This window comes from Schistocerca piceifrons, chromosome 1 (assembly GCF_021461385.2).
Source record: "Schistocerca piceifrons isolate TAMUIC-IGC-003096 chromosome 1, iqSchPice1.1, whole genome shotgun sequence".
Taxonomy (NCBI): Eukaryota; Metazoa; Arthropoda; class Insecta; order Orthoptera; family Acrididae; genus Schistocerca; species Schistocerca piceifrons.
Genome location: NC_060138.1, coordinates 14941423 through 14966999, shown reverse-complemented (window position 1 = coordinate 14966999; position 25577 = coordinate 14941423). Strand labels below are relative to the sequence as shown.

The 25577-nt window shown below is 39.1% G+C and overlaps 1 protein-coding gene across 5 annotated transcripts in view; it reads right to left on the bottom strand.

The window, feature by feature from the left end:
* Window positions 1–25221, bottom strand: part of LOC124712172 (AH receptor-interacting protein) — a 179463-nt gene extending 154242 nt beyond the window's left edge. The window contains exons 1-3 of one of the 5 annotated variants that reach the window (XM_047242478.1): window positions 24738–25221; window positions 10889–11068; window positions 5960–6019 (exon numbers count right to left, since the gene is read on the bottom strand). In XM_047242478.1, the coding sequence (XP_047098434.1) occupies window positions 5960–6019; window positions 10889–11068; window positions 24738–24812 (315 nt within the window). In that variant the 5' untranslated portion in view covers window positions 24813–25221. The remainder of the gene's footprint in view (window positions 1–5959; window positions 6020–10888; window positions 11069–24737) is intronic. The other 4 variants (XM_047242493.1, XM_047242470.1, XM_047242486.1 and 1 more) reach the window with 4 other exon arrangements.
* Between the last annotated feature and the right edge of the window lie 356 nt (window positions 25222–25577).

Genomic DNA, 25577 nt, shown 5'->3' with positions numbered 1-25577 from the left:
CTTTCATGTGTAGCCCCAAGAAATCAATCTGTAATTCTAGTTATTAATTAGTAACTTCAATGACACCCGTGTGGAGATTTTTAAGGAGACACATTCAACTATATCCTGATCACTCGACTTTTGATGTAAGTGTAAATGTGAACACACAACTTGCATATCTCAAGTTCAGGAAATCCCTACAAGATGATACAGTTACAATGAGACTCCCTTAAATTGAATGCTTCCAGTGTCATATCTTGGCAGAATGTTTACGGGCTATTCTTTATCAGTGAAGTGACTGTAACTAGTGTTTCTTATCTTCATAAACTAGAACTATGGCTCTGTTTTCAACTGGAAGAAGTTGAACCCAGAACTTTATTTGGCAGCAAGATGATGTGCCACCTCACTGGCATAACTCAGTGTGTGATTGGTTAAAATACACTGTACCTGTCCACTGGATAGGCTGCAAGGGGCTGGATTATACGGCTTGTTTTGCATGACCTACACATTCACATACAATGAGATGCCATGAGACTTTTACCTTTGGCACTTCACAAAGGATCTTGTGAACGTGCTGTGACGAAACAAGCAGGGATAATTTTAATTCGCCTCTTGTTTTGACATCTACCTCCATAAATTTGTTTTCTCACTTTTTACAATTTACCATTAACATACATGAATATAATCTGTATCTTCGTATAATAGAAAGATTGGTCCTCAGTTTTAAAGTAAACAACACCAGATCTAATTTTGTGCTTAGTTTTATGCATGTAATTGATTTTCTGATTTATTTTGACTACTCCTAGCTAGTATCGCTTGTAATAGCATGAAATTTTGTAACATTAAGGAATTATAGCTTTAAACATAGTTGCCTGGAGTAATGTGTGTGGACTATATTAGCGTGGTTTGTATGTATATCACCCTTCAGGCTAGAATATCAAGCAAATTGAAGTAATACAGTGAAATAATGGTTGGTCTGATCAGTAAAGAGAGTTAAGTTTGCCTTAGCATAAGGATCTGTTACAGTGGAGTGTTTTTTAATAGAGTAAATTTTGCATTAGTTAAGCAGAGCAGGTGTTTATTTATTAGATAATGAAACAATAATGAAATAATAAAATAATGAATAATGTTATGGTATTAATGGTTAGTAGGGATATTTTTTGAGAATGCACTCCACGAGTTAACAAGGTAAGAAATGCAAGTAAAATAATGGAGCTGACAGACATGATTAATGAAAAAGATAACTGTATACAAACAAATGTGGTGTAACTGTATTGAAGTTCTAGGCAGCATTGGGTACTGTGTATATTGTGCAAATCATGACACTGCAGCATTGACTTAAGATAAAGAGCAATAATTTAGTGAGGTACAAGTCATATAATGCTGCATCATCAGATCTATACATTATCTGAAAACTTCTATTTGTGTTCTGGAGACTTAATAAGCTTGAAGCTGGGACGAATAACAATAAGTTTACTGATTAACTGGTAACAGTGGTGCTAGACTGATGTAAATATTTTTGACATGTCAACCATTTGGTGACATTTTGTGAGGATTTAATTTTCAGTTTGAATGAGAGTAGAGCTCAGAGTGGAGTAGAGAAGTAGAGCAACGATTTGGTACGACTTCCATCCATTTAATTTTGTTCTGAATAGTTATTAAATTATGTAATGGTGACTATTCTTTCTTCATAACATAACGATGTGCTACTGCACATCTGGAATTTTTACTTGAGGTAATGCACATCTCGAGTTTTTGCTATTTCGCAAAAGGGGAAAGAGATTCAAATTTGACCACTTTCAGGCAGTTATCACTTAGAGTAATGCTTTGTAATGTTACGTGCACTTGATTTAAAAGTTTTTCTAGTCTACACCTTTTGTACTATAGCCAATTTTAGTGTTAATTATTGTAATGTTATGAGAACTATGTAACTTATATAGCTATGATGTAATGACTATCGTTAGCCATTAGTGTTAAACATTTTTCCTTAGACTTAAGCTAGAAATAAAAATAAGTGTACAAAAGTAGGGTATTTTGTTTGATTTTTGCATGTACTGTGGCGAAGGAGAGCCACCTCCAATGGAACTAATCGCGGTGCATTTCCTTGCTAACTGCCACTTGGACCTGTTGAAGGTGTGGACAGCTGGGTGAGAAAGTGTGTTGCAGCTTGTTGAAAAAGTGAAAGTGCTTGTGAAAAATACTGAACATTGAGCAAGAGAACTGCAACGCACAGTCTTCTTTTTAATCCACGAAGATCTATTTTGTTTAGCAAGACAGGACTTGTACAAAGTGGTACGTGTTTTAAAATGTAATCCTTGTTTTACTCAAAAAGGACATCTCTTATGATGAAGATGGATAAATTTTGTTAAAAGTAAAACTTGTAGATATTTTGTGATTGGTGTGTAAATATTTTGTATGGGTATTTTTGTATGGCCAGTTCACATAAGTAAGAATTTGAAAAACATATTTCCTGCAATTTTGATAAGATTTTGTATGTAATAACTTTTTTGTGTGTAGATTTGAAACCCAATTTCTGGCGTCACTAGTGGTCACTGAATTGTCCAGTTAGCTATCAGCAATATCTATCTGGTCAATGACAGGGTGATGTGACAAAGCAAGCTGGGATAATTTTAATTTCCTTCTTGTTTTGCCATCTACCTCCTTAAATTCTTTTTTCACTTTTTACAATTTACCATTAACATACGTGAATATAATCTGTATCTTTGTAAAAGAAAAAGATTAGTACTCAGTTTTAAAGTAAATAACACCAGATCTAATTTTGTGCTTAGTTTTATGTGTGTAATTGATATTCTGATTTATTTTGACTATTCCTAGTTAGTTAAATTATGTAACGGTGACTCTAACATAACAATGTGCTACTGCACATCTGGAATTTTTACTCGAGTAGGTATTAAAATCCATGGAGAAGAAATAAAAACTTTGAGGTTTGCCGATGACATTGTAATTCTGTCAGAGACAGCAAAGGACTTGGAAGAGCAGTTGAACGGAATGGATAGTGTCTTGAAAGGAGGATATAAGATGAACATCAACAAAAGCAAAACGAGGATAATGGAATGTAGTCGAATTAAGTCGGGTGATGCTGAGGCAATTAGATTAGGAAATGAGACACTTAAAGTAGTAAAGGAGTTTTGCTATTTGGGGAGCAAAATAACTGATGATGGCCGAAGTAGAGAGGATATAAAATGTAGACTGGCAATGGCAAGGAAAGCATTTCTGAAGAAGAGAAATTTGTTAACATCGAGTATAGATTTAAATGTCAGGAAGTTGTTTCTGAAAGTATTTGTATGGAGTGTAGCCATGTATGGAAGTGAAACATGGACGATAAGTAGTTTGGACAAGAAGAGAATAGAAGCTTTTGAAATGTGGTGCTACAGAAGAATGCTGAAGATTATATGGGTAGATCACATAACTAATGAGGAGGTATCGAATAGATTTGGGGAGAAGAGAAATTTGTGGCACAACTTGACTAGTAGAAGGGATCGGTTGGTAGGACATGTTCTGAGGCATCAAGGGATCACCAATTTAGTATTGGGTAAAAATCGTAAAGGGAGACCAAGAGATGAATACACTAAGCAGATTCAGAAGGATTTAGGTTGCAGTAGTTACTGGGAGATGAAGCAGCTTGCACAGGATAGAGTAGCATGGAGAGCTGCATCAAACCAGTCTCAGGACTGAAGACCACAACAACAACACCTAGTTTGCATCATTTGTTATAGGGTGAAATAAGTGATTGTTTGATAACTTAAATTCTATTGTTGACATACAAAAAAATTTAAATTCTGCACTAGTTATAAACGTCTGGAAGACAAAATGCTAGTAATCTTAAAGTACCTATTAGGCTCTATTCGAATACATGTTAGCAAAACCACCAGCCCTGAATTAATTCCAAAGTAATTAACATTTTTGTCAAAAGTATTCTTTGCATAATGATATTTGTTAATTTCATTATTTAAACAAAAATTTCGGCTTAACCCTTGTAGTTGAAGACACTGTTAAAATTTTTTCAATGTATTCTGTTAATGAGTCAAGTTTTAATTGTAATTTCTGTAAATTTAACTTTGAACAATGTGTAGTTTCAGTATCAATTATTGTAATGATATATAAGGGCCCGATTTTTGGTCACAAGACAGTCAGTCTATGGCCGAGTTTCAGACGAGTAACCTGTGCTGGTTAGAACAACAACAATGCTACAAATTAACTGTGGAATACATGTTAAACAATTAGGCCATGTGTAAAAACAGTGACAGTGTCTGCTCCATACGTACCTAATTATTCTTCAAGAACTGTGAACTTTGTGGTTAGGTTTTACTGCTCGTAGCTGTTCAACAGTAAACTATCGTAGCAGTATGTGTAGTTTCGCCTGCAAACTATTAATGTGGCTTATGGAAAGTTTAAACAATAGTGCACTGGCCACATAACTGTGCAATATTGGGGGTGATGAGAACAGTGAAATTAAAGCACTGTAAAACGTAACTGTGTATCTGTCGGCTACATCATTTAGAGTAGTCAGTGTGAATCCATAACCCATTTTTCAGCCAGTGTAGCATCGCATATAGAAAAAAAAGCAGGTGGGACCACCACAGTACCTCCACTACCACTTGATGTACCCAACTTTAGAAGCAGCACATAGATGCAACAATAATCCAGACACACTGATGAAGGTTTGGGAGGAACCCGCCTATTGACTGGATATGTGAAGAATGATGTGCACACTGCACACTTGCAAGAGAGACTGTTTAAGCTGCTCTTTCATTTGATGTATTACCTATAACTACAAGGTGAACGCATTAAATGCTACACAGCCTTAAAACCCTTATATTCATTTTGAAACACACTGTACTTGATTTTCTCATTTTTGACAATTTGCAAACTCAGGGTGTATATACGGACGAGAAAAAAAAATTCCCGGATTTGCCGGTTAAAAATACACTTTCTCCTGAGTGAAAATACACCTTTCCCGTGTTAAGTGACAGTATACTTTTCCTCGGAACTATCTTATCAATCCATTGAATCGTTATGGCCTTGTAAACTGGGGGAGGGGGGGGGGGGGAGTTTTGGAAAGATCTGTGATGTGCAGCAACATGTACGCTGCATATTTTCGTATTACGAAAGTATAATTCGAATTCCACCAAACAACGCATGTGACTTTCCAAAGCACTGAAATCGAGATCGCATAATACCATGTGCTAGAAGACGAAAACGTGCACTTGAAATACAGTGAACAGTTAAAAGCAGCCAGTAGTGTGGAATTAAACACTTAGTTTCAAATAAATGGATTGCCTCAACGGAAAAGAGTAATAAAAGCCAAATTTCTTTAGCAAACCGGCAAAAATAACTTAATTGTTCTGCAAGGCGACTAACGCTTGACTGTTAGAAAGGTGGAAATAAAATAAAATCTGAAACTAATAACTTATTTTAGCCTTCTGTAATTACGTAAATGTATTTTAATTCACTTGATAGTTCCCGGCCACAGAAATTCATTTTGTTTTCATTTGACGTGAGAGCAATGAATGAAGAGGAAACAGCAAAATCACTAAACGTAAACAAGGGTCACAAGGAGACTACCCTCCTCCCCACTACAACTGAAGAGTCCTCTGTCATGGATCTACGATATTTACGAACCGGGGCAATACTAGATAGTGGCGCCCCTCCTCTCCCCTTCCTCCAGCCTTTGAGGTAGGACTCTAAAAATTAAATCAACTTTCCAAAAAATGTTGATTTTGTAGCGCATATCTTTCTGCAGAGTCTGATAGATAAAACATATGTCTTCGAGTAAATGTAAGACTTGTTATTTGGTCTTTAGTGTGCCAAAGTGCAGTGTCACGCCACTTCACACAGCATTCTTTTACTGCACGTCACTGTATTTCGCTATGTTGATTTCAAACGTGTATATTTTGTAATGGATGCCATCAAACTATATTCGGGATAGTGCAAATTAAAACGTCCTGTGGTGCCTAACCTGCTCACAGTCTGCCGGTTTGACAGCCTTCCCCTCGCAATTAATACTGGATGGGATTACCTGTAACCAGGACAACAAGAACTCTTCAGAAAATTTTCACTCTTTATTGCCTATTAGCTAATAACTTGCTGTTTTGTGTGACATAAAATTAAATATAGGATACACAAAACCAGTAAAGACAAGAGACAAGCAAGATACAGTACACATTTCTCCAGTCCTTAAGTCCTAGCGTTCTTTTCTCTCTAATCAGGCTATGGCTTTACATGGCGTGCTTTCCTTTCTGCGAAATAATCTATTATCTCATCGAAGTTCATCAAACCTTTTGCTGCATGAAAAAATGAAATGTCATCGTCTAATATGGAAAAAGCTGTTAATACAAATAGTACCCAAGACTGGTGTTGTTTCTGGAGCTAATTACGTGTATTCTGTCACTGTCTGCTAGATAAAACGAAATAGGCCTGTCTAATATTGCAGCAATTGGAATACACCCAAAATAAAAGAGACTGTTTTAGAGCAAATGGTCATTTTTATGACTGGACAGAATACAATTCACAAAGAAACACTATCAAATGTTTATTAGGCCTACTACAAGCAAAAAGCTTTATGTTAGGTAATAATTTCACATTTCATTCATACGCTCCAGCTTCTCATCTTCTCCTTCCTCGTTCTAACAAATAATCTTGTCACCAGTAATTCTGTAACTATTCCTGCTTGTGTCAAAACTTATTCTCCGGTTAACTTCACTAACCCTGCTACAATCACCGATTTAGTTATTCCGCATTTATTCTACGGTTGGGTGTTCGTACAAAGCGTTTTCCGCAATACTCCCAGAATAGAACTTAATGCCTGCTGGCCGGGGACTGTACAACTGGCCCTTACTAGTGTAGTGGTCTGGTCAAAACTTTCTATCAAAATTTCATTTTCTTGGATACACCGAGATGATAACAAGTAATCTTTCCTGCCTGTTATTCCACATATTTCTTATTTAACAACGAATTTTTTGAACAGATGGACGGAGTCGCCATGGATAGTCCCTTATCCCCTCTGGTGGCCAATTTATTTATGGAGGACTTCGAGGAGAAGGCGCTTGAATCTGCTGACTTGAAACAAACGCTATTCTGGAGGTATGTTGATAACACCTTTGTAGTTTGGCCCCTTGGTGAAGACAACTTGCAAGCCTTCTTAAGACATCTGAACTCCCTCCATGATCAAATAAAGTTCACAATGGAAATTGAAAAGGAGGGATGCCTTCCATTCTTGGATGTCTTGGTTCGGCGCAGAGAGGATGGCACTTTGGGACATTAAGTGTATAGGAAGCCGACGCACACCGATTTGTATTAACGTGCAAATAGCTGCCACAATCCTGCCCAGACAATGAGTGTTCTCCGAACTTTGACCCACAGAGCGCATATTATTTCTGATGAAAGCAGTCTGCAAGATGAACTTTCCCACTTACAAAGAGTGTTTGAAGACAATGGGCACTCTCCACAACAAATACAGGGCACTGAAAATGAAACCGAAAGAGGCCACATAGAAAGCAGAAGAAGATGAAGAAACCTTTAAATCGATGGCCTCCCTGCCATATGTGGGTAGCCTCTCATCAAAAATAGGACGGATTCTCGGCAGACACAAAGTAAAAGTGATTTTTCGTCCTCCACCCAGGACAGCTGCACTCGTGGGCTCCGTCAGAGATGATTTGCTGCTCCGAAAATCTGGAGTTCACAAAATTCCGTGTGAATGCAGCCTTTCTTACATCGGACAAACAACTCGTACTGTCCAAGAAAGATGTACAGAACACCGGAGGTACACACGACTTTTACAACCTAACAAGTCGGCAGTGGCAGAGCACTGTATTGATAATGGTCACAGTATGTTGTATGACAACGTCGAAATTTAGGCAACTACATCATCCTTTTGGGACTCGATAGTGAAGGAGGCAATTGAAATTCGCTTGACGACGAATTTAATTAATAGAGATAGTGGTTTCAATCTTGATAAATCAAGGAATCCGGCACTTGCTGTAATAAACTCACAAAGACATCGTCACAGTGCAGCTCACAATGATACATTGATATGCCAACACAGATCGACTGGGGAGTCATAGATATAACTCGCGCATTATGCACGTCTCTGCCGCCGACCAACGTCTCTGGCGCATTTGCATCTGTGGCCGCATGCGCAGTTGCGCGGTACACGAGTATGAAGGTACGAAGCGAGCACTGGAGTGGCAGTCTTGTGACTCACTCTGAAGATGGCTGGACGGTATACAGCCGAAATATTAGAAGAAGGAGATTTATTGCGGCTGCACACCCGAAACTTAATGGAACAACTCAGAATGTGTTCAAAAATGTCCAAAAACCAACAGGGATGTGTTTCAAAATCATATGAATAATCGTTAGACCAACGTGCACTGGATGCTAGTCACTTTGTGAAACAAGGTTTTTTTCCTCAATAATATGAATTTGCCCCCCCTCCCCCCCCGAAATTGCCCCCTCTTCTGCCCCCAAGATCTGGGCCTGTTGAGCATAGGTGAATCTGGCAATCTGGCAGCTTGGGCGCTCCAGTAAAATTTTTCCATGTAGCATCTAGCTGCTTGATGCTACTGCGTGTACAACTAACAACCACACTTCCATAGCCAGAAGCGGGAGAAGGTACTACTCATAAGCGACGCAACTGTGCATGCGCATGAGCCCGCTCGCAACTGCTCAAAGGAATCTAATGTAAACCGTTGTGACGTCGCGCTCATCAGAGGCAATTTGTTGTTCTGAAGCATTGCATAGTCTTCCTAAAGCCTTTGACACATTTTGCTGTTGGCAGACGCTTGTATGAGCACTGTGTTTTGTTGTTGTATATGGCGCATTTCCTTTGTAACTTAAGTTTTATTTTCTTTTTTTTCTCTCCCGTTCATGTCTTATTGCTGCAGTATTATTCTGCAATACTGGCACACAGTAATATCCTTTGTTAGAATATTGGTTCTCACTAGCCCTAATTACAAAAATCTAACTGAAAACTAAAACAATGAAAAATTCCCGGACTTGTAAAAATTCCCGGACTTGTAAAAATTCCCGGGTTTTTCCTGGTTTTCTACCGGATGAAAAAATTCCCGGGTTTTTCCCAGATCTCCTGGTTGTCCCGGGTCGTGCACACCATGAAACTGTTCTTCATTCATACAGCTGCCTACTGGCATCTGTTGGACAAAAGTCATGCAATTTCACATGGAGCCTGTAGAAAGCTTTACTAGCAAATAGGAGAGGGAGGGAGGGATGGGATTCACACACACCTAATGCTGCAATCTATGGGTAAAGCGAAGTTTTGCTGACTATCCTCATACAAAAATATAAAACCTTGATGTCGAACTTAAAAAATAAATAGTCAACTACTAAATACATTTGAAGAATTGGAAAATATTGAGATCTAATTAATATGACACAGACACCATGGTTTACAAACTGGGTATACACTGAAGTGCCAAAGAAACTGGTATAGGTATGCGTATTCAAATACAGAGGCAGAATACAGTGCTGCGGCCAGAGATGCCTATTTAAGACAAGTGTCTGGCACAAGTGTTAGATTGGTTACTGCTGCTACAATGGCAGGTTATCAGGATTTAAGTCGGTGCACGACTGATCGGACAAGTGTGTCTGAGGTAGCAATGAAGAGGGGATTTTTCCCATACGACCATTTCACGAGTGTGCCATAAATATCAGGAATCTGGTAAAACATCAAATCTCTGACATCGGAAAAAGATCCTGCATGAACGGGACCAATGACGACTGAAGAGAATCTTTCAACATGACAGAAGTATAACACTTACGCAAATTGCTACAGATTTCAATGCTGGGCCATCAACAAGTGTCAGTATGTGAATCATTCAATGAAACATCATCAATACGGGCTTTCGGAGCTGAAGGTCCACTCGTGTACCTTTGATGACTGCATGACACAAAGCTTTACATCTCGCCTGGGCCCACTGACACTGACATTCGACTGTTGACAATTGGAAACATGTTGCCTGGTCAGGTAAGGCCCGTTTCAAATTATATCAAGCGGATGGATGTGTACGTGTATGGAGACAACCTCATGAATCGATGGACCCTGCATATCAGCAGGAGACTGTTCAAGCTGGTGGAGACTGTTAATGGTGTGGCGGTGTGTGCAGTTGGTATGGTATGAAACCCCTGTCACATCTAGATATGACTCTGGCAGATGAAACGTACGTAAGCATTCTGTCTGGTCATCTGTGTCCATTCATGTCCATTGTGGATTCCGACGGACTTGTGCATTTCCAACACCCCACCTGTCCAGAATTGCTACCGAGTGGCTCCAGGAACACTCTTCTGAGTTTAAACACTTGTGCTGGCCACCAAATTCCCCAGATATAAACCTTATTGGGCATATATGGGATGCCTTGCAATGTGCTGTTCAGAAGGGGTCTCCACCCCCTCGTACTCCTATGGATTTATGGACAGCCCTGCAGGATTCATGGTGTCAATTCCCCTCAGAACTACTTCAGACATTAGTTGAGTCCATTCCATGTCGTGTTGCAACACTTCTGCATGCTCGCACGGCCCTACACAACATTAGGCAGGTGTACCAGTTTCCTTCTCTCTTCAGTGCATAAGGAATACGAAGGTAAGTTTAGTTTTCACCAACCTTTTTGTCCCCAGACACAAAAGAGACAAAACACATAAGTGAATCCACTTATCCATAGCAACAAACTACAAAACTATCTTATTGCAAGGAATTTCAAAATGACTGGTGTACCAAATACAGAGCATACCATTTTGTCACACACTGCTTCTGAAAAGGAACTGTTAACTGCAGATAAAAACCTATCATGCATTTTGCAGGTCATACATTATTTCCATAATCAAATTATTTAACACTATATTAAGAATTTCCACTCTTAATTAACATGTCAATACTTACACTTTTGTCAACTTTGAACTTTGCAACTTCATGTATCGCCATCATTTTTACTGCAGTTTCCCAAACTTCTAGCTTAAACCCTTTACCGAGAACCAGTTCCATTGGCTTGCCCATACTTCTACTATCATCCAAAACCTGAGATTCATCTCCTGCTCTTCTGGTTTGAAAATGAAACACCACCTAATGGGAAAATGTTTAAATACAATTTATATACTTTTCATGTACAAGATGCTTCAGATGGGCATTCAAAAAATGCTTAAATTTGAAAGAAGGTTTGATTTTATGAAAAGCAGTAGGATCAGTGGAAAAATCAGGCAAGAGCATCAGAATGTACAACAATCAAAATTACAATTAAACCAAAACATAAAAGTAATATGCAAACAGCACGAAATGAGCAACATCTACATCTACAAACCACATTTAGGTATCTGGCAGAGTGTCCATCAAACCACCTTCACACTAATTTTCTAATTATTCCACTCTCAAACGGAGTTCAGAAAAAAAATGACATCAATATCTATCCAAGTGAGCTCTGACTTCTTTTATGAAGATAATTTCTCTGTACATGGGTTGGCATCAACAAAATATTTTTGCATTCGGAGGAGAAAGCTGGTTACTAAAATTTTGTAAGAAGATCATACAACAACGAAAAATGTCCGCCCCCGATAGCTGAGTGGTCAGTGCAACAGAATGTCAATCCTAAGGGCCCGGGTTCGATTCCCGGCTGGGCTGGAGATTTTCTCCACTCAGGGACTGGGTGTTGTGTTGTCCTAATCATCATCATTTCATCCCCATCGATGCGCAAGTCGCCGAAGTGTTATCAAATCAAAAGACTTGCACCCAGCAAATGGCCTACCCGACGGGAGGCCCTAATCACATGACTTTTATTATTTAACAACGAAAAATGCCTTTGATCTAATGATGACTACCCCAAATCCTGTACCATATCTGTGCCACTGTCTCCTCTTTTTAAATATCTCAAAAATACAAAATGTGCTGCCCTTCTTTGAACTTTCTCAATGTACTCTGTTAATCCCATCTCTTAAGGATCCCACACCACACAGCAATACTCCGAAAGAGGACGGACAAGCATAGTGTAGGCAGTTTCTTTAGTAGATCTGTTGCATTTTCTAAGTGTTCTGTCAATAAAATGCAGTTTTTGGTTCACCTTCCCCAAAACAGTTTCTACTTGGTCTTTCCAATTTAAGTTGCTGGTAATTATAATTCCTAGGTATGTAGTTGAATTTATGGCTTTTAGATTTACTGATTTGTTATGTTACTGAAGTTTAACAAATTACAGTAAGCATGCATGTGGATGGCCTCACACTTTTTATTGATTAGGGTCCATTGCCAATTTTTGCAGCATACAAGATATCTTTGCAATTGGTTTTTATCTTCTGGTGACTTTTCTAGACAGCAACATAAGATGACTGCTCTGATTGTCTCGTAAGTCATTCATAAAGATAAGGAATAGCAGGGGCTATAAAACTACCTTTGGAAACAAGAAATCATTTCTGTTTTACTTGATGACTTTCCATAAACAACTGTTCGTAACAAGCAGTATACAGCAAGTGCTGCAGTTCTGTAGACATTATGCCAAAAATTAAATTCATGTACATCCCTTCTTATCTTCTAGGGTTCATTTATTAATCTATGACTCCGACACAGAAAGAGTAAAAGAATTCAAGTACAGCTGTAGGTGGTGGCTCTCAGCCTGATTCCATCTCTCTTCACTTCTGGAAAAGCTTTAATATAGTTTCACATTGTTTTTCAAAAGCTGTATTGAAAAACCATCAGCTGCTACGAAAACCTTTATTGCTGCTACTGGATTCCACTATTACCAATCACTGTCAGGTGGAAATTTTTCCATTACAGTCGCACTGTATACATATATATGATTTTCCATCTCAGTCTACTAAACTTCATGTTTTTGATCTGGACGATGGAAATCAAAACAAAGAATTAAAAAATTGTTTGGAAGATTTCACATGCCAATGATATTATAACACATCACATTGAAGCTCTGCAGACACCTAAACCATCAGAACATCGTTGCTATAACTGAGGCTGTTGCGCAATTCAACAACTGTTAATTGCCTCCGACTTAACTTTTTAAATTTGTTTTGCTAGCAATACTGTAACTGTTTACTGTTTTGTGCCATTCCTTAAGGGCTTCAATCAGTGCTCTCCTCTGCTGCACGTGTGTGATATATGAGAGAGAGAGAGAGAGAGAGAGAGAGAGAGAGAGAGAGAGAGAGAGAGAGAATCACACCATGCAACAGTCAGCATGCAATATTGTGCAGCTGGCAAAAATTACATAGTACAAATGGGACTGCTCACACTACTAGATAGCAGGGCCATCTGTTAGCCAACGGCGAACGTTCCTAAGGACTGTTAACAATAAATACTGGACAGCATGACCATCTCTTAGCTACAGCAACCACAACTCATGAGGATGCCACGATAGGTGTAGCTATGATTTTCCTCAAAATGCAATACAAGCAGACAACTCTGCATTCAAACGCCACATGTATTGTGAGACAGACAAGCATGTTCACTGTCTCTATATCAGCCGGAAACCATTGAAGAACTGACCAGATTTAATGACTCAACACAGGATTTGCTGGATGACAGTGAATAGGAGGCTGACACAAAACATTGTGAGGACTAAACAGACAAATGCAAACGCACTATCCAAAAGTGAAAAGGGCTTTTATGAAGAGCATCTTCAGACCACAGAAATACATCCAATCCAGATTCACCAACCTCTGCAGTCACAAATGCGCCTACGTAAACATCATATTGCCTACCATCAAACTGAATCATTTCTCAGGTGACATACAAGCATGGGCTTGGCTCTGGGATCAATTCATAGCTTCCATAGACGAAAATGCAATGGTGTCAGTTATGAATAAGCATATATACCTCCATGGATATCTAAATGGTGAACCCAAGGATTTGGTTGCTGGGACTGCTGTTACAGCTGCCACATATGAGCAGATGAAATAAATTTTGAAGTCTAAATACATGGATAAGAAATGTGAGGGTGAGCACCATATTCCCACCTCCAATAGCCACCTCAAGACAGCAAACAAGCTTGGAATGACTGCTTCCATCTTCACATATTTGCAAAATTGCTCATGTAAGTGTCAGAGGACCAACCAGTAGGAGTGAACTGACATGTATTATTTTAAACACAGGGAAAAAGTTAAGTTTTATCCATCATTCACTGATTGAATCTCTTCAAGTCAATGTCACTGGAACCACAACTCTGGAGATAAGATACGTGGGTCGTCGTATGCCACAGCCTTTGAAGCAGCAATGATTTCTCACATCCACCAACAGTACTTCAGGATGAAGGGGATATCGTCTGGAGGGAGAGCACACAGCTGGTATATCCAAGAGAAGACAGTAAAGTTCTTCCTACTAAAGTTCTGATCAGCACTGCTTATGATTGGTAAACAGTGAACTTGGAACAATTAATTAACATATCAGTTCTTCATCCCTTCAGATATGTTCATGGTGGAAGCAGAACTTGCATTGCAGTTAACCAGACAATTGTCAACTTCATTCATGGTAGATTCAATGAGATGTATTATAAGTCAGTGTGCTGCTTTTGGGGCTCGGAGTCAACTGGAATAACAGAGCCTCAAGATTAAGCATTGACACCCGTGCACAACCCAGTCTAACAAGAGTTCTGAGAGTCATTGTGCATGCAATTGGCTCGGAAGGAGGATATTCTCTTCTCCAGCAACTGTACTGTTGCTAAAGTATGTTTTTACTCCTTACAAAACAAGAGACAGGAGAACAAAGAACTGAAGCTTATTTATCCTGAGAGTGCATTAAACTACATTAAGAGGGACCAGTTAGAAGCTGCATCTGAGAACTGTACAGTTGGAAGCATATTTGACTCGCCACACCAAATAGTAAAGAAACACAGCAGCGAAGTACCAAATACAGGATCATGTTCGATGCATGTCATATGTTCCCTGCTTTCTGTCTCTGAATGGCAGCCACTAGACAGTAGCAAATTTACTGCCAGACATACATGCAACATTGCTACAATCCCACAAACTTCTAATAGGACTAGTGTGCGATGTCGACTGAACGTTCTTACATCTGACCTGAAACAAAGAGGATTGAGATCTCACTACGTTCTTTTGAAACCCTGTAGAACACATTGAGGATGGTGCCTTCACCACTGCAGATACTGTGATGACGTATCAGTTTAAATATTTGCCATTTGTACTTGTGACAAGCCCATTCCTTTTGTCAGCAGCTATAACAGAGCTAGCAATGCTAAATAGTAACAAATATCCACAAGTATCAGCATTTATATGGAATTCTACATTTGTGAATAATTTTTAACTAGTGTGTGAGACTGGGCTGAGGTTCCAATTGTTTACCACAAACTTACAGCACTCTTCCTGCAAATTTACCTTCCACTTTCCAAAGAGGCAACTAACTTGAAACATCTGAAGCTCTAACATGGCATACCAAAGGTCTTAAACCCAACCCATAAATCATATCTTGGGGAAAAAAATGAAATACTAAATCTCTCCATTAACTACCAAAAGGTAGCTGAAAACATTACTGACAAACTAGCCACTGATAATCATTCCTCAAGCAGCAGCTCTGTTTTATGATCCTCTCAATCAGTTCACATCCATTGGGATTGTTGACAAACTAATCTTCCCAGACACGTGACTGAGGGGTCTTAAGTGGAAGGAAGTTTTAGCCCACAGACTCTGCACTTAGTTGGCACTCATAGTTCAAATCATCATTCATTGTTGCACATTCGTAGATGGCCATGTAGGACAGGCACAAGTTACTCTGCAGAGGTGCACATGTTCTGCAATGCATCTGTAACAGCCTATGGTGCTGCTCTGTATGTATGGACAACTGCTCAAATTGCTTACAGCACATATTGCTTGCAGCAAGTACAGACTGGCACCAATCATGAAAGTAACCTTACCTAGGCTGCAATTGCTTACCACATTGGCTGACACACACACGATTCCTTTGTTACTTTTTCCAGAAATGGAGTCTGATGCAAACGGTGCTACTTTATGGAGTGACTCAACAGGGCACCATGGAGCAGATATAAAATAATCATAACAAATTTGTAATCAGGTGACAGAAATAGTGACCTATGCCACACCCAGTCAATAGAGGCACTGTCCTGGAAGTCAAAATCCTACAGATAACCTCACATGGGGAATAAAAGCAGATCTACTAGCAACATTTGACATCTAGTGGTATGGTAAATTGTGACTGGTTGGTTGGTTGATTGGTTGGATGTTGTTGTTGTTGTCTTCAGTCCTGAGACTGGTTTGATGCAGCTCTCCATGCTGTTAAGGGTTGGTTGTTAAGGGACTATAAACAGTGAGGTCATCACTCCCTTGGTTCAGGGGTAATTCATCTGGAATTAGTAATGTCTGCCAAGAATGTGTTCTCATGATGAAAGTACATACGAGCAGTAAAACTGAGGCACTGAAAGCAATACTGATAACAGAGCTGGGAAATAATTTCTGGAGATGCATACAGATTGAGCCAATACATACAAAGGTCAGAGCAGACAAGGGGTCTCCCAGAGTTCATCCCCCCCCCCCAATCCGATCACATCAACCCTGATTAAGAGCAAAGACAGTGAGACAGCATAGAATGCCTTCTAGTCAGTAACACATCAGCTGGGCCGCCAATAGTAAAAGCATTGTGAGAGCAATGGGTAAGGCACCAGTTGGATGGCCTTATTTGGACCCACAAATTCCCACTTTTTCTTGTCAAACTTAAGGTGGGGTGATTAATCGCAGTTGGCTGGTTCATTCCCCAGGATACGCACATGACCTGGCACCCACAGAAAGAAAACTTAGTAGGCAACACAATCAAGGCCAGAGAGCAGGTCACAAATAGCTGATATCACAGGACAACAAGAGTAACAGAATCAATGGCCAGGAGACTGCTCACTGGGTTACTGCCAAGTAAAACAGCATCATGGAAGGCTTGTTTAATAAGGTGTACTGGTCTGTTAATGACTGCCAGCTCTGCTGTAAAAACACTACACATTCGCAGAAACGAAAGATGATACTGACCTGTGAAATATGTAAAATCATATCCATCAGTTTTAGACCCGTTAGTGTGAATGATGGTAGCACTTGATACTTTTGGAGAGGCACAGACAACAAAAGGTCATCGGGTGACAAACTTTAGGACCGTGGTGGAATAGATCAATCCTAAGTTGTCGCCTGGATAACAACCAAGTGGAGAGGGGGGGGGGAGGGGGGGGATATGATGTGTGAGGAATACATTATAAGGAAGTTAGTTGGAGGTTCTGACAGAAGGCTGCAATATGCATTCCAACTGGTAAAACCCACCCATAGGTAGGTTTCTGGCGGTCAATGCCCAACTATAAGAAAAAAAAATAAAAAAATGTAATAAGTCTGATGATGAGTAAATTGTCAAATGGTTTCTGCATATGTGAGCAACAGTTGACACTGTTGGAGCAGAAGAAGCAATATTCCAGCTCCAGCAAGGAGACTGTACACAGGACTAGTCAGAAAAGTGCCAGTGGCCAATTGTACACCACCAAGGTATGTAAAGTACACAAGCGGCAAGACGCAGTCAATACCTTCGCTGCGCAGTGCCGATGGTACTGTTACCGACGACTGTGCCGCTAAAGCGGAGTTATTGAATGCAGTTTTCCGAAATTCCTTCACCAGGGAAAATGAATGGAATATTCCAGAATTTGAAACACAAACAGCTGCTAGCATGAGTTTCTTAGAAGTAGATACCTTAGGGGTTGCGAAGCAACTCAAATCCAGATTGTATACCGATTAGGTTCCTTTCAGATTACGCTGATACAATAGCTCCCTACTTAGCACTCATATACAACCGCTTGCTCACCGATAGATCTGTACCTATAGATTGGAAAATTGCGCAGGTCGCACCAGTGTTTCAGAAGGGTAGTAGGAGTAATCCATCTAACTACAGACCTATATCATTGACGTCGGTTTGCAGTAAGGTTTTGGAGCATATACTGTATTCAAACATTATGAATCACCTCGAAGGGAATGATCTATTGATACGTAATCAGCATGGTTTCAGAAAACATCGTTCTTGTGCAACGCAGCTAGCTCTTTATTCGCACGAAGTAATGGCCGCTATCGACAGGGGATCTCAAGTTGATTCCGTATTTCTACATTTCCGGAAAGCTTTTCACACCGTTCCTCACAAGCGACTTCTAATCAAGCTGCGGGCCTATGGGGTATCGTCTCAGTTGTGCGACTGGATTCATGATTTCCTGTCAGGAAGGTCGCAGTTCGTAGTAATAGACGGCAAATCATCGAGTAAAACTGAAGTGATATCAGGTGTTCCCCAGGGAAGTGCCCTGGGACTTCTGCTGTTCCTGATCTATATAAATGACCTGGGTGACAATCTGAGCAGTTCTCTTAGGTTGTTCGCAGATGATGCTGTAATTTACCATCTAGTAAGGTCATCCGAAGACCAGTATCAGTTGCAAAGCGATTTAGAAAAGATTGCTGCATGGTGTGGTAGGTGGCAGTTGACGCTAAATAACGAAAAGTGTGAGGTGATCACACCTCCCTCTTGTACGAATACTATAGAGGGGATGTGGGGGGCTGTTAAGTCAGTTCTTGGGAGGGGGAAGAGGTGCTCTTCTAACCTTCAGTCTCATTTAGATGAGTACTGTTGGCAGAAGAGCATCCCCAAGGGTGTTCTTCCCCCCCCCCCCCCCCCCCCCCGGTTAAGGGCTAAGGGGTGTTTACTTGTTGGTACTGATTGTGTGTGTGGGGGGGGGGGGGGAGGATTTATTTTGTTGCAGTTTTTGTTGAGTTGTAGTGTGTGATTGAGATTTTTTTATTTTGCGTTTGTTTTTTTGTTTATGGGTATTTTATTTTGGGGTGAGGGGGGAGATTGGGTTTGGGGGTTGGGTGTGGGTGGGTTGCATCTTTCTTTTGGTTGTGTATTTTTTTTGTTGGTGTGTGTGTGTGTGTGTGTGTGTGTGCCTGTGTGTGATTATGGTGGCCGACCTATGTTGCGGCACCGGAACTTTGTTGTGGTAAGTTTTTATTTTCTAGTGTTTAGTGTATTTGTTGTGTGTTGTTCTGGCTGGTGGAGTGGTTCTGGTTGAGTGGTTTGTTGTACTGGTGATTTGGTATTGTGTGTTGGTTTCTAGGTATGGAGTTGAGGGGAAGTTTTAGATTCCAATTTGTGGTCGTATCTGTGAGTTTTTTGGTATTAGGAGTTGCTGTTGACGTACGTGGGTGAAGGGGACTGTTTGATCCCAATGAGTGGTTGTGACTGTGGGTGTTCTAGTATAGGGAGTTGCTGTTGAGCTATATGGGTCCAGGGAAGTGTTTGATTCCAATTTGTGGGATCGGGAGCTGCTGTTGAGCTATATAGGTCAAGGGAAGTGTCCGATTCCAGAGGATATTGTGTTTGGTGGAATTCGGGGAGTTTTGTGTTGTCAGTTTTTTTCGTCATTTTGTGTGGTTTGGTATGGTGGTGTGTGTCTAAGTTTGTTTATATTTACTTTGTACCCACCCAAAAACACCCAATTTCCTACGTTTGTCCTATTAGTTTCATTAGGTTTTTTGTGGAACATGTGCGTGTTGCTTTTTCAATGTATTTTCGTGTTTGTTGTCATGTTTATGTAATGACGTCACAGGCGCCATATTGGAGTCTTAGTGTATGGTTGTTTCCGCCATATTTGTGACGTCATCGGTCAAAGCAAACGGGTGGAATCGGACGCTTCTGTATTTCTGGTATTTTATCAATTCCTAAATCAAAAAGTGGGAAAGTTACTGCTGATGAAGTGGTGAAGACTGTCACTGATTTCTACCAAAATGATGAATATACTCGAATGTTGCAAGGAGCAAGTAACAAAGTTAGCATCCAGAAGAATGTGTACCTGCAAAAAAGACTCATTGTTTGCAACTTAAGAATCCTAACATTAACACTGGCCTTTCTAAAGTTTCTTCACTACAACCGAAGTGATGTATTTTAGCAGGCACTCATTCAGTGCGTGCATTTGCGTGTGGTATCCAGCAAAATGTAGAACTGCTTTTGGATGTGGAACACATTGAAGAAATATGCAAAGAACTTATAAAATTTCTTGTATGTGACACTGAAAACTACAAGTGCATGCTTAATCACTGTAATAATTGTCGCTGCAATGACAAACTGTCAGAATTAGTTGCTGATGATAAAATTGAGTTCAGCCAGTGGATAAACACATATCATCAGGCAGAATTGGTAAAGCAGTCTGCCAGTGTTGGTGAATACATAGACTTGTTGGTAACAGAATTACAGGCACTTAAACCACACTGATTTGTATCTAGTGTCAGTGAAAATAATTGACAAAATTGACAGAAAATCTAACTCTGGAAAAAGCAATTCTCTTAGTGGACTTTGCTGAAAACAACAGTTTTGTAATTCAGCATGTAATTCAGAGTAACCAGTGGACAAGAAGCACCAGTACAATCCATCCCCTGTGCATTTATGTGGTAAATGAAGAAAGTAAATTGGTAATAGTAAACCACTCTTTATAAGTGATAACATGGAACATGGTGTTGGATTTGTAAATGCTTTCTAGAAGGAAATGGTTATGTGGCTGGCGGAGCATTAACCACAAGTGAAGAAAGTGTATTCTTTCATTGACGGATGTGCTGCTTAATATAAGAATAGAGACAACTTTAAAAATTTGTGAGAGCACAAAAACGATTTTTCTATTAACGCTGAGCATTCCTTGTTTACTACTAGCCATGGTAAATCTGTTTTCCGTGGTTTGGTAGGAACTATAAAATATGTATTGAGAAGGGCTAGCCTTCAACTAGCAGAGTATGCTCAAATAACAGCTGTATCGAGTTTACGATTTCTGCAATGCTAATATTGACAAATGCTTCTCTCTCTCTCTCTCTCTCTCCCCCACTTCTTAGAGAAAGTCAATGTAGAATTCCTACGCAAGAACTTTGAGAAGAGATTTTCGACAACCCACACAATACCTTGTACCACAATTTTCACCATTACAAACCACTTTCTTGTGATTCTTTAAAGATTAGAAGAGTAACTTCTTCTGAAAAGACTTCCTTGGTTTTTTCATTCAATGAAAATCCACCACAATTCACATGCACTCGTCCTCAACAAAATTCTTTTGTAGCAGCTGTATATGATGACAGGTAGTACTTCGCCTTTGTCATGAATGTCTGTGATGAAGACGGAAATGCTGAACTACTTTTTCTCCACCCACCTGAACCAGCAGTGTCATTCTTCTGGATCGAAAAGGAAGCCTCTTGTTTTGTGCCTTTGGAAATCATTTTATGTGCAGTTGGTGTACCTAAATCAACATTATTAGGGGGAAAGTATTATTTTAATGAAGAAGATATGAAGTTAACAGAATATAATTTGTCACAGTGGATTAAAAACAGAGAAGTTCTAAAGTTTCATTGATAGTTTCAGGGATCTTCACTACCGAACATGTACATTTTAAATTAACATTAGTGTGGCTAGAATGGGATTACACAAGTATCCGATTCCACCTGTCTGCTTTGTCACATGAAGTCATCACTATGGCAGAAATGGCCATTCTAAGCGTCTCCAATATAGCGCCTGTGACGTCGCTAGATACACATGTCGACAACCACGAAAATATATATACATAAGACAGTAACATCTCCCCCCAAAAATATAATCTAAGTAAGCGGCAACTGAGGGGAATTGGTGGTTTTAGGGTGGGGGCAAGCTAAATATAACTAAAAAATAAAAAAAAATTATAAAAAAAGACAAAACATACAAATGACGGGAAAAAAATAACAAGAACAAAATTACAATATTCTGCTACACCAACAAAATCTAAAGGAATCAGACACTTCTCTTGACTTATATAGCTCAACGGCAACTGTCGATACCAGAAAATAACACCCACAACCACGAAAATCTGAATCAGGCATTTCTCTTGACCGAGGTCAACCACAGCTGACAATACCAAAATACAAACACCTACAACAACAAAAATTCGAATCCGACATTTCACTTGACCTATAGAGATCAACCATACCTGACAACACCAAAACAACAATAACCACAACTAAAACTACAGAAATTGGAATCGGTTATTTCCCTTGACCTATATAGGTCAACCCCAACTACTGATGCCAAAAAATATCTTCAACTACGAAAAATAAAATCAAAACCGCAACACCTCAAAAACCCAAAAATCAAACATCCCTAGATGAATGAAAACACAATCAATACACCATAAATAGACAAGACATCACAACTCGAGAAGAATAGACCCAAAAGAAAACAATTACTTACCACTAACAAATTTAAGCACTGCAAACTAGGCTGGCTATATGCCACCCCCTACCCCCCTCCCTCTCTCTCTCTCTCTCTCTCTCTCTCTCTCTCTCTCTCTCTCTCTCTCTCTCTCTCTCTACACTACACTTCACAATCTCAGCAATCAGTCCAAATAACTGGAGGCCTCCGACTGCAATTTAGCAGTGTTATAGCCCATCAACATATCAATATCTAACAACAGAAGCCACGTCCTACTGCACCACAAACAGCAAACCAATAACACCTAAAGAAAATGTAAAACACATAAACAAAAAGAAACTAATTGATAACTCACTGAAAAAATTTCCAAACCTTACATCCCGAGCTACAAACACTGCCAATGACTTCTCACTTCCAACACCAAAGCTAAAAAACACCACCACCACCACCAGAGGACACCATCAAACACCACAAACTCAAACTCCACACCATAATGACGTCACACACAACACCACTCTTGCGTCACGGGTCAAAGCAGATGGGTGGAATTGTACACTTCCACATAAACAAAAATAAATTAATTGATAACTCGCTGAAGAAACAAATACTGTCATTTAAAGAACCCATCTAATGAAAATGTTTCAATTAAATTTATAACTTTTCGCTCTGTATTTTTATGAGGCAGCCTTACTACATAGAATGTCAGTTTACATTATTTGATTTGAAAGATTTTCTGAACAATGATGTGAAATATGTTAAATATCTATCAAAACTCAGGGTGCTGCTACTTTTTTTCTTTTTAAATAATAGCAGTTTCGATAAAATATAAATCTTATATCAGCGGTCAGAGACTTTAAAAATCATTATTTGGACCATAACAACCTAAGTTGACTATATTCCCATAAGTAACAGTTATTAATATTTGTTTCCAATAAAGACACATCCCTCCTGTGACATCTGGTTAAATATGAGTGAGGTGTTGAAAAAGATACTTTTTGTTATTATTATTATTATTATTGTTGTTATTTGTGTCTGAAGTAACACAATCAAAATAACAGACTTCAGTTGCGGCATTTATGTTTGTAAATTTCCATTCCTTCCCCTCCAAACTACATGTAATATGTGCAGAAATTTTGTACTGAATATTGCCATGCAGAAAGTAGCAAGTATAAAAAGTTTCATGAAAATCTGAAGCAGTGGGTGTCAGGTGTGGATGATCTTTCTTAGATTTTTTTTCTTTTTCTTTCATCACAACACAAAGTATAGTGATTTCAGATTTATTTGTGGTACATTCATAGAAAATTCATTAATAATTTTACTTTATTACACTGTGTACTGTCTTAGAAATTTTTTAAGACCAATAATAAGTTCCCATCAGGTTGTAGGAATGTGATATAATCATTCTTCAATGGGTCTGTAGTTTAACCAGAAATTGGAAAGTGACACACTAAATTCTGTTGTATTTTCTTTGTAACTTTCCTGCTCCAATAATTACATATCTGTTAAGCATGTGCTCCTTGTAAGTTACGAAAAAATTCCAAATCAAAACCTTCATACACACCTGAGTTATGTGCATTTATGCAGATAAGTACCATTTTGCATTGAGCAGAGCCCAGTTATCAGAATATTCCTTCATTAATATTTGATATAAAAAAAGGTTTTAGCCTGAAAGCAAAAATATTTTGCAGAAGTTATTATGTTATAAGTATAAGAAAGTGTGCAAATTTCATGAAAATCTGAGATAATAGTGACATGACCTGTGTGATTTGACATGGAATGTTACCGACGTAAAAATAGGCTTCGCTTCCAATCATTTTGAACCACAATAAGATTTTCTGCTTTCATTTTCGTTGGCTTCGCCAACATCAACCAAATTGCCACCTTCAGATCCTGGGTCTTGGACTATGCTAGAGATGAGTCTGTCACCAGAACCAAAATTTCAGTAGTGGTGCAATACTCCAACTTCAGTCCTGAACAGGTACCCCGACATGCTACCGAAAATGGGTCCTTCTCCTCGAAAGAATGCAAATTTTTATGTTAAACATTTAGCTGTACTGTTAGTTCCATCATCAGAATTTACAGTTCAATTAGCTCTATAGTTCCAATTTCTCATTTAAAAGATAATAGTGTAATGACTATCACTGCTTATAGACAATTTATATAGGACAAAAAGTAATATGTAAAATGGTTTGGCACACGCATTTATCTTATCAGCAACTTTCTTGATCTTATACGCCGAATTCTATTCACGCCATTTTCCTGTACAGCAAATGGCTTCAAACACCATTACTGATGGTGCGCCACAGTTACGTGCTGGTTCCCACTCTCTCCACCATCATCACTTCCTTTAAACTTCGTAATATCATTTGCGACTGAAACGTTGCAAATACATAGTACTAACACATTTGTTGCTACATAAACTTTTTTCAGTTACAATATGTTGACAGTACGCAACTAATTATGATGATGGGTCACCGAACTTTGATGACAAACCAGACTCTCTGAGAATAACTTTCTTTATGTTTCGTTTACTTATTAATCCATGTACACTTACCTTTGTCCCTTTCTCGAAGGTGACGCATTTGCTGCCAGCATGCAATATTGTCTTGCTGATCAAAGCTTCACTCATTCCGTATCAGAATATGTTTATCTTATACGTTAAAGTCTCAGTGACTAGTTTCAAGGTGAGTAGACCCAGATGTTTCATTCAAAATCACAGTGGCGTAAGCGGCTGGGTACGTACTCAACACTATGGAATCTACCCAGCAACGCAGAGAAATAAATTTCACTTCTTTACATCATATTTTATTTCTCTAACAACACTTTCAACTTCCAGTAGCTGTATTGTCAAACGGTGGTACAGCAAACACAAACATGAGAAATCTGAATGTCGGTATTTCGATTCAATACTCGAACGATGTAGGGTGCTTAAGCAGGAAACAACTGACACACAATAAGCGCATCAGTATTTTCGTTTGCCAACTGCATGTCCTCGAATTCCAAGCATCTCTTATAATATTTGTCAGCAACATCGAACATATTTGCAAATGTAGCAGCCCATTAAAGGCTTGATTGACAAGCACAAGTGCGCAAGTGTGCTTGAGCAAGAAGACACAAATTCCTGGCACCTACACATGGTTCAAGGGTGCTTGTACGAACATTACTTTGCTTGCTAGAAAATGTCGAGTTAAGACCACGATGCGCTGGCTTTGGCAACCTTTTTGCTTGTGTCATGAAAATAAAAACAAAGGATAAAATGTGATATGTGGAGTAAAGAGTGGTTAAAGAAAGGAAAACATTATTCCCGTATTAACTATTCGTGATAGACACGCTATGGAAACTATCCCAGAGAACTGTTAATTTTCTTCCTTCTTTCTCCACGTATGGGTAATAT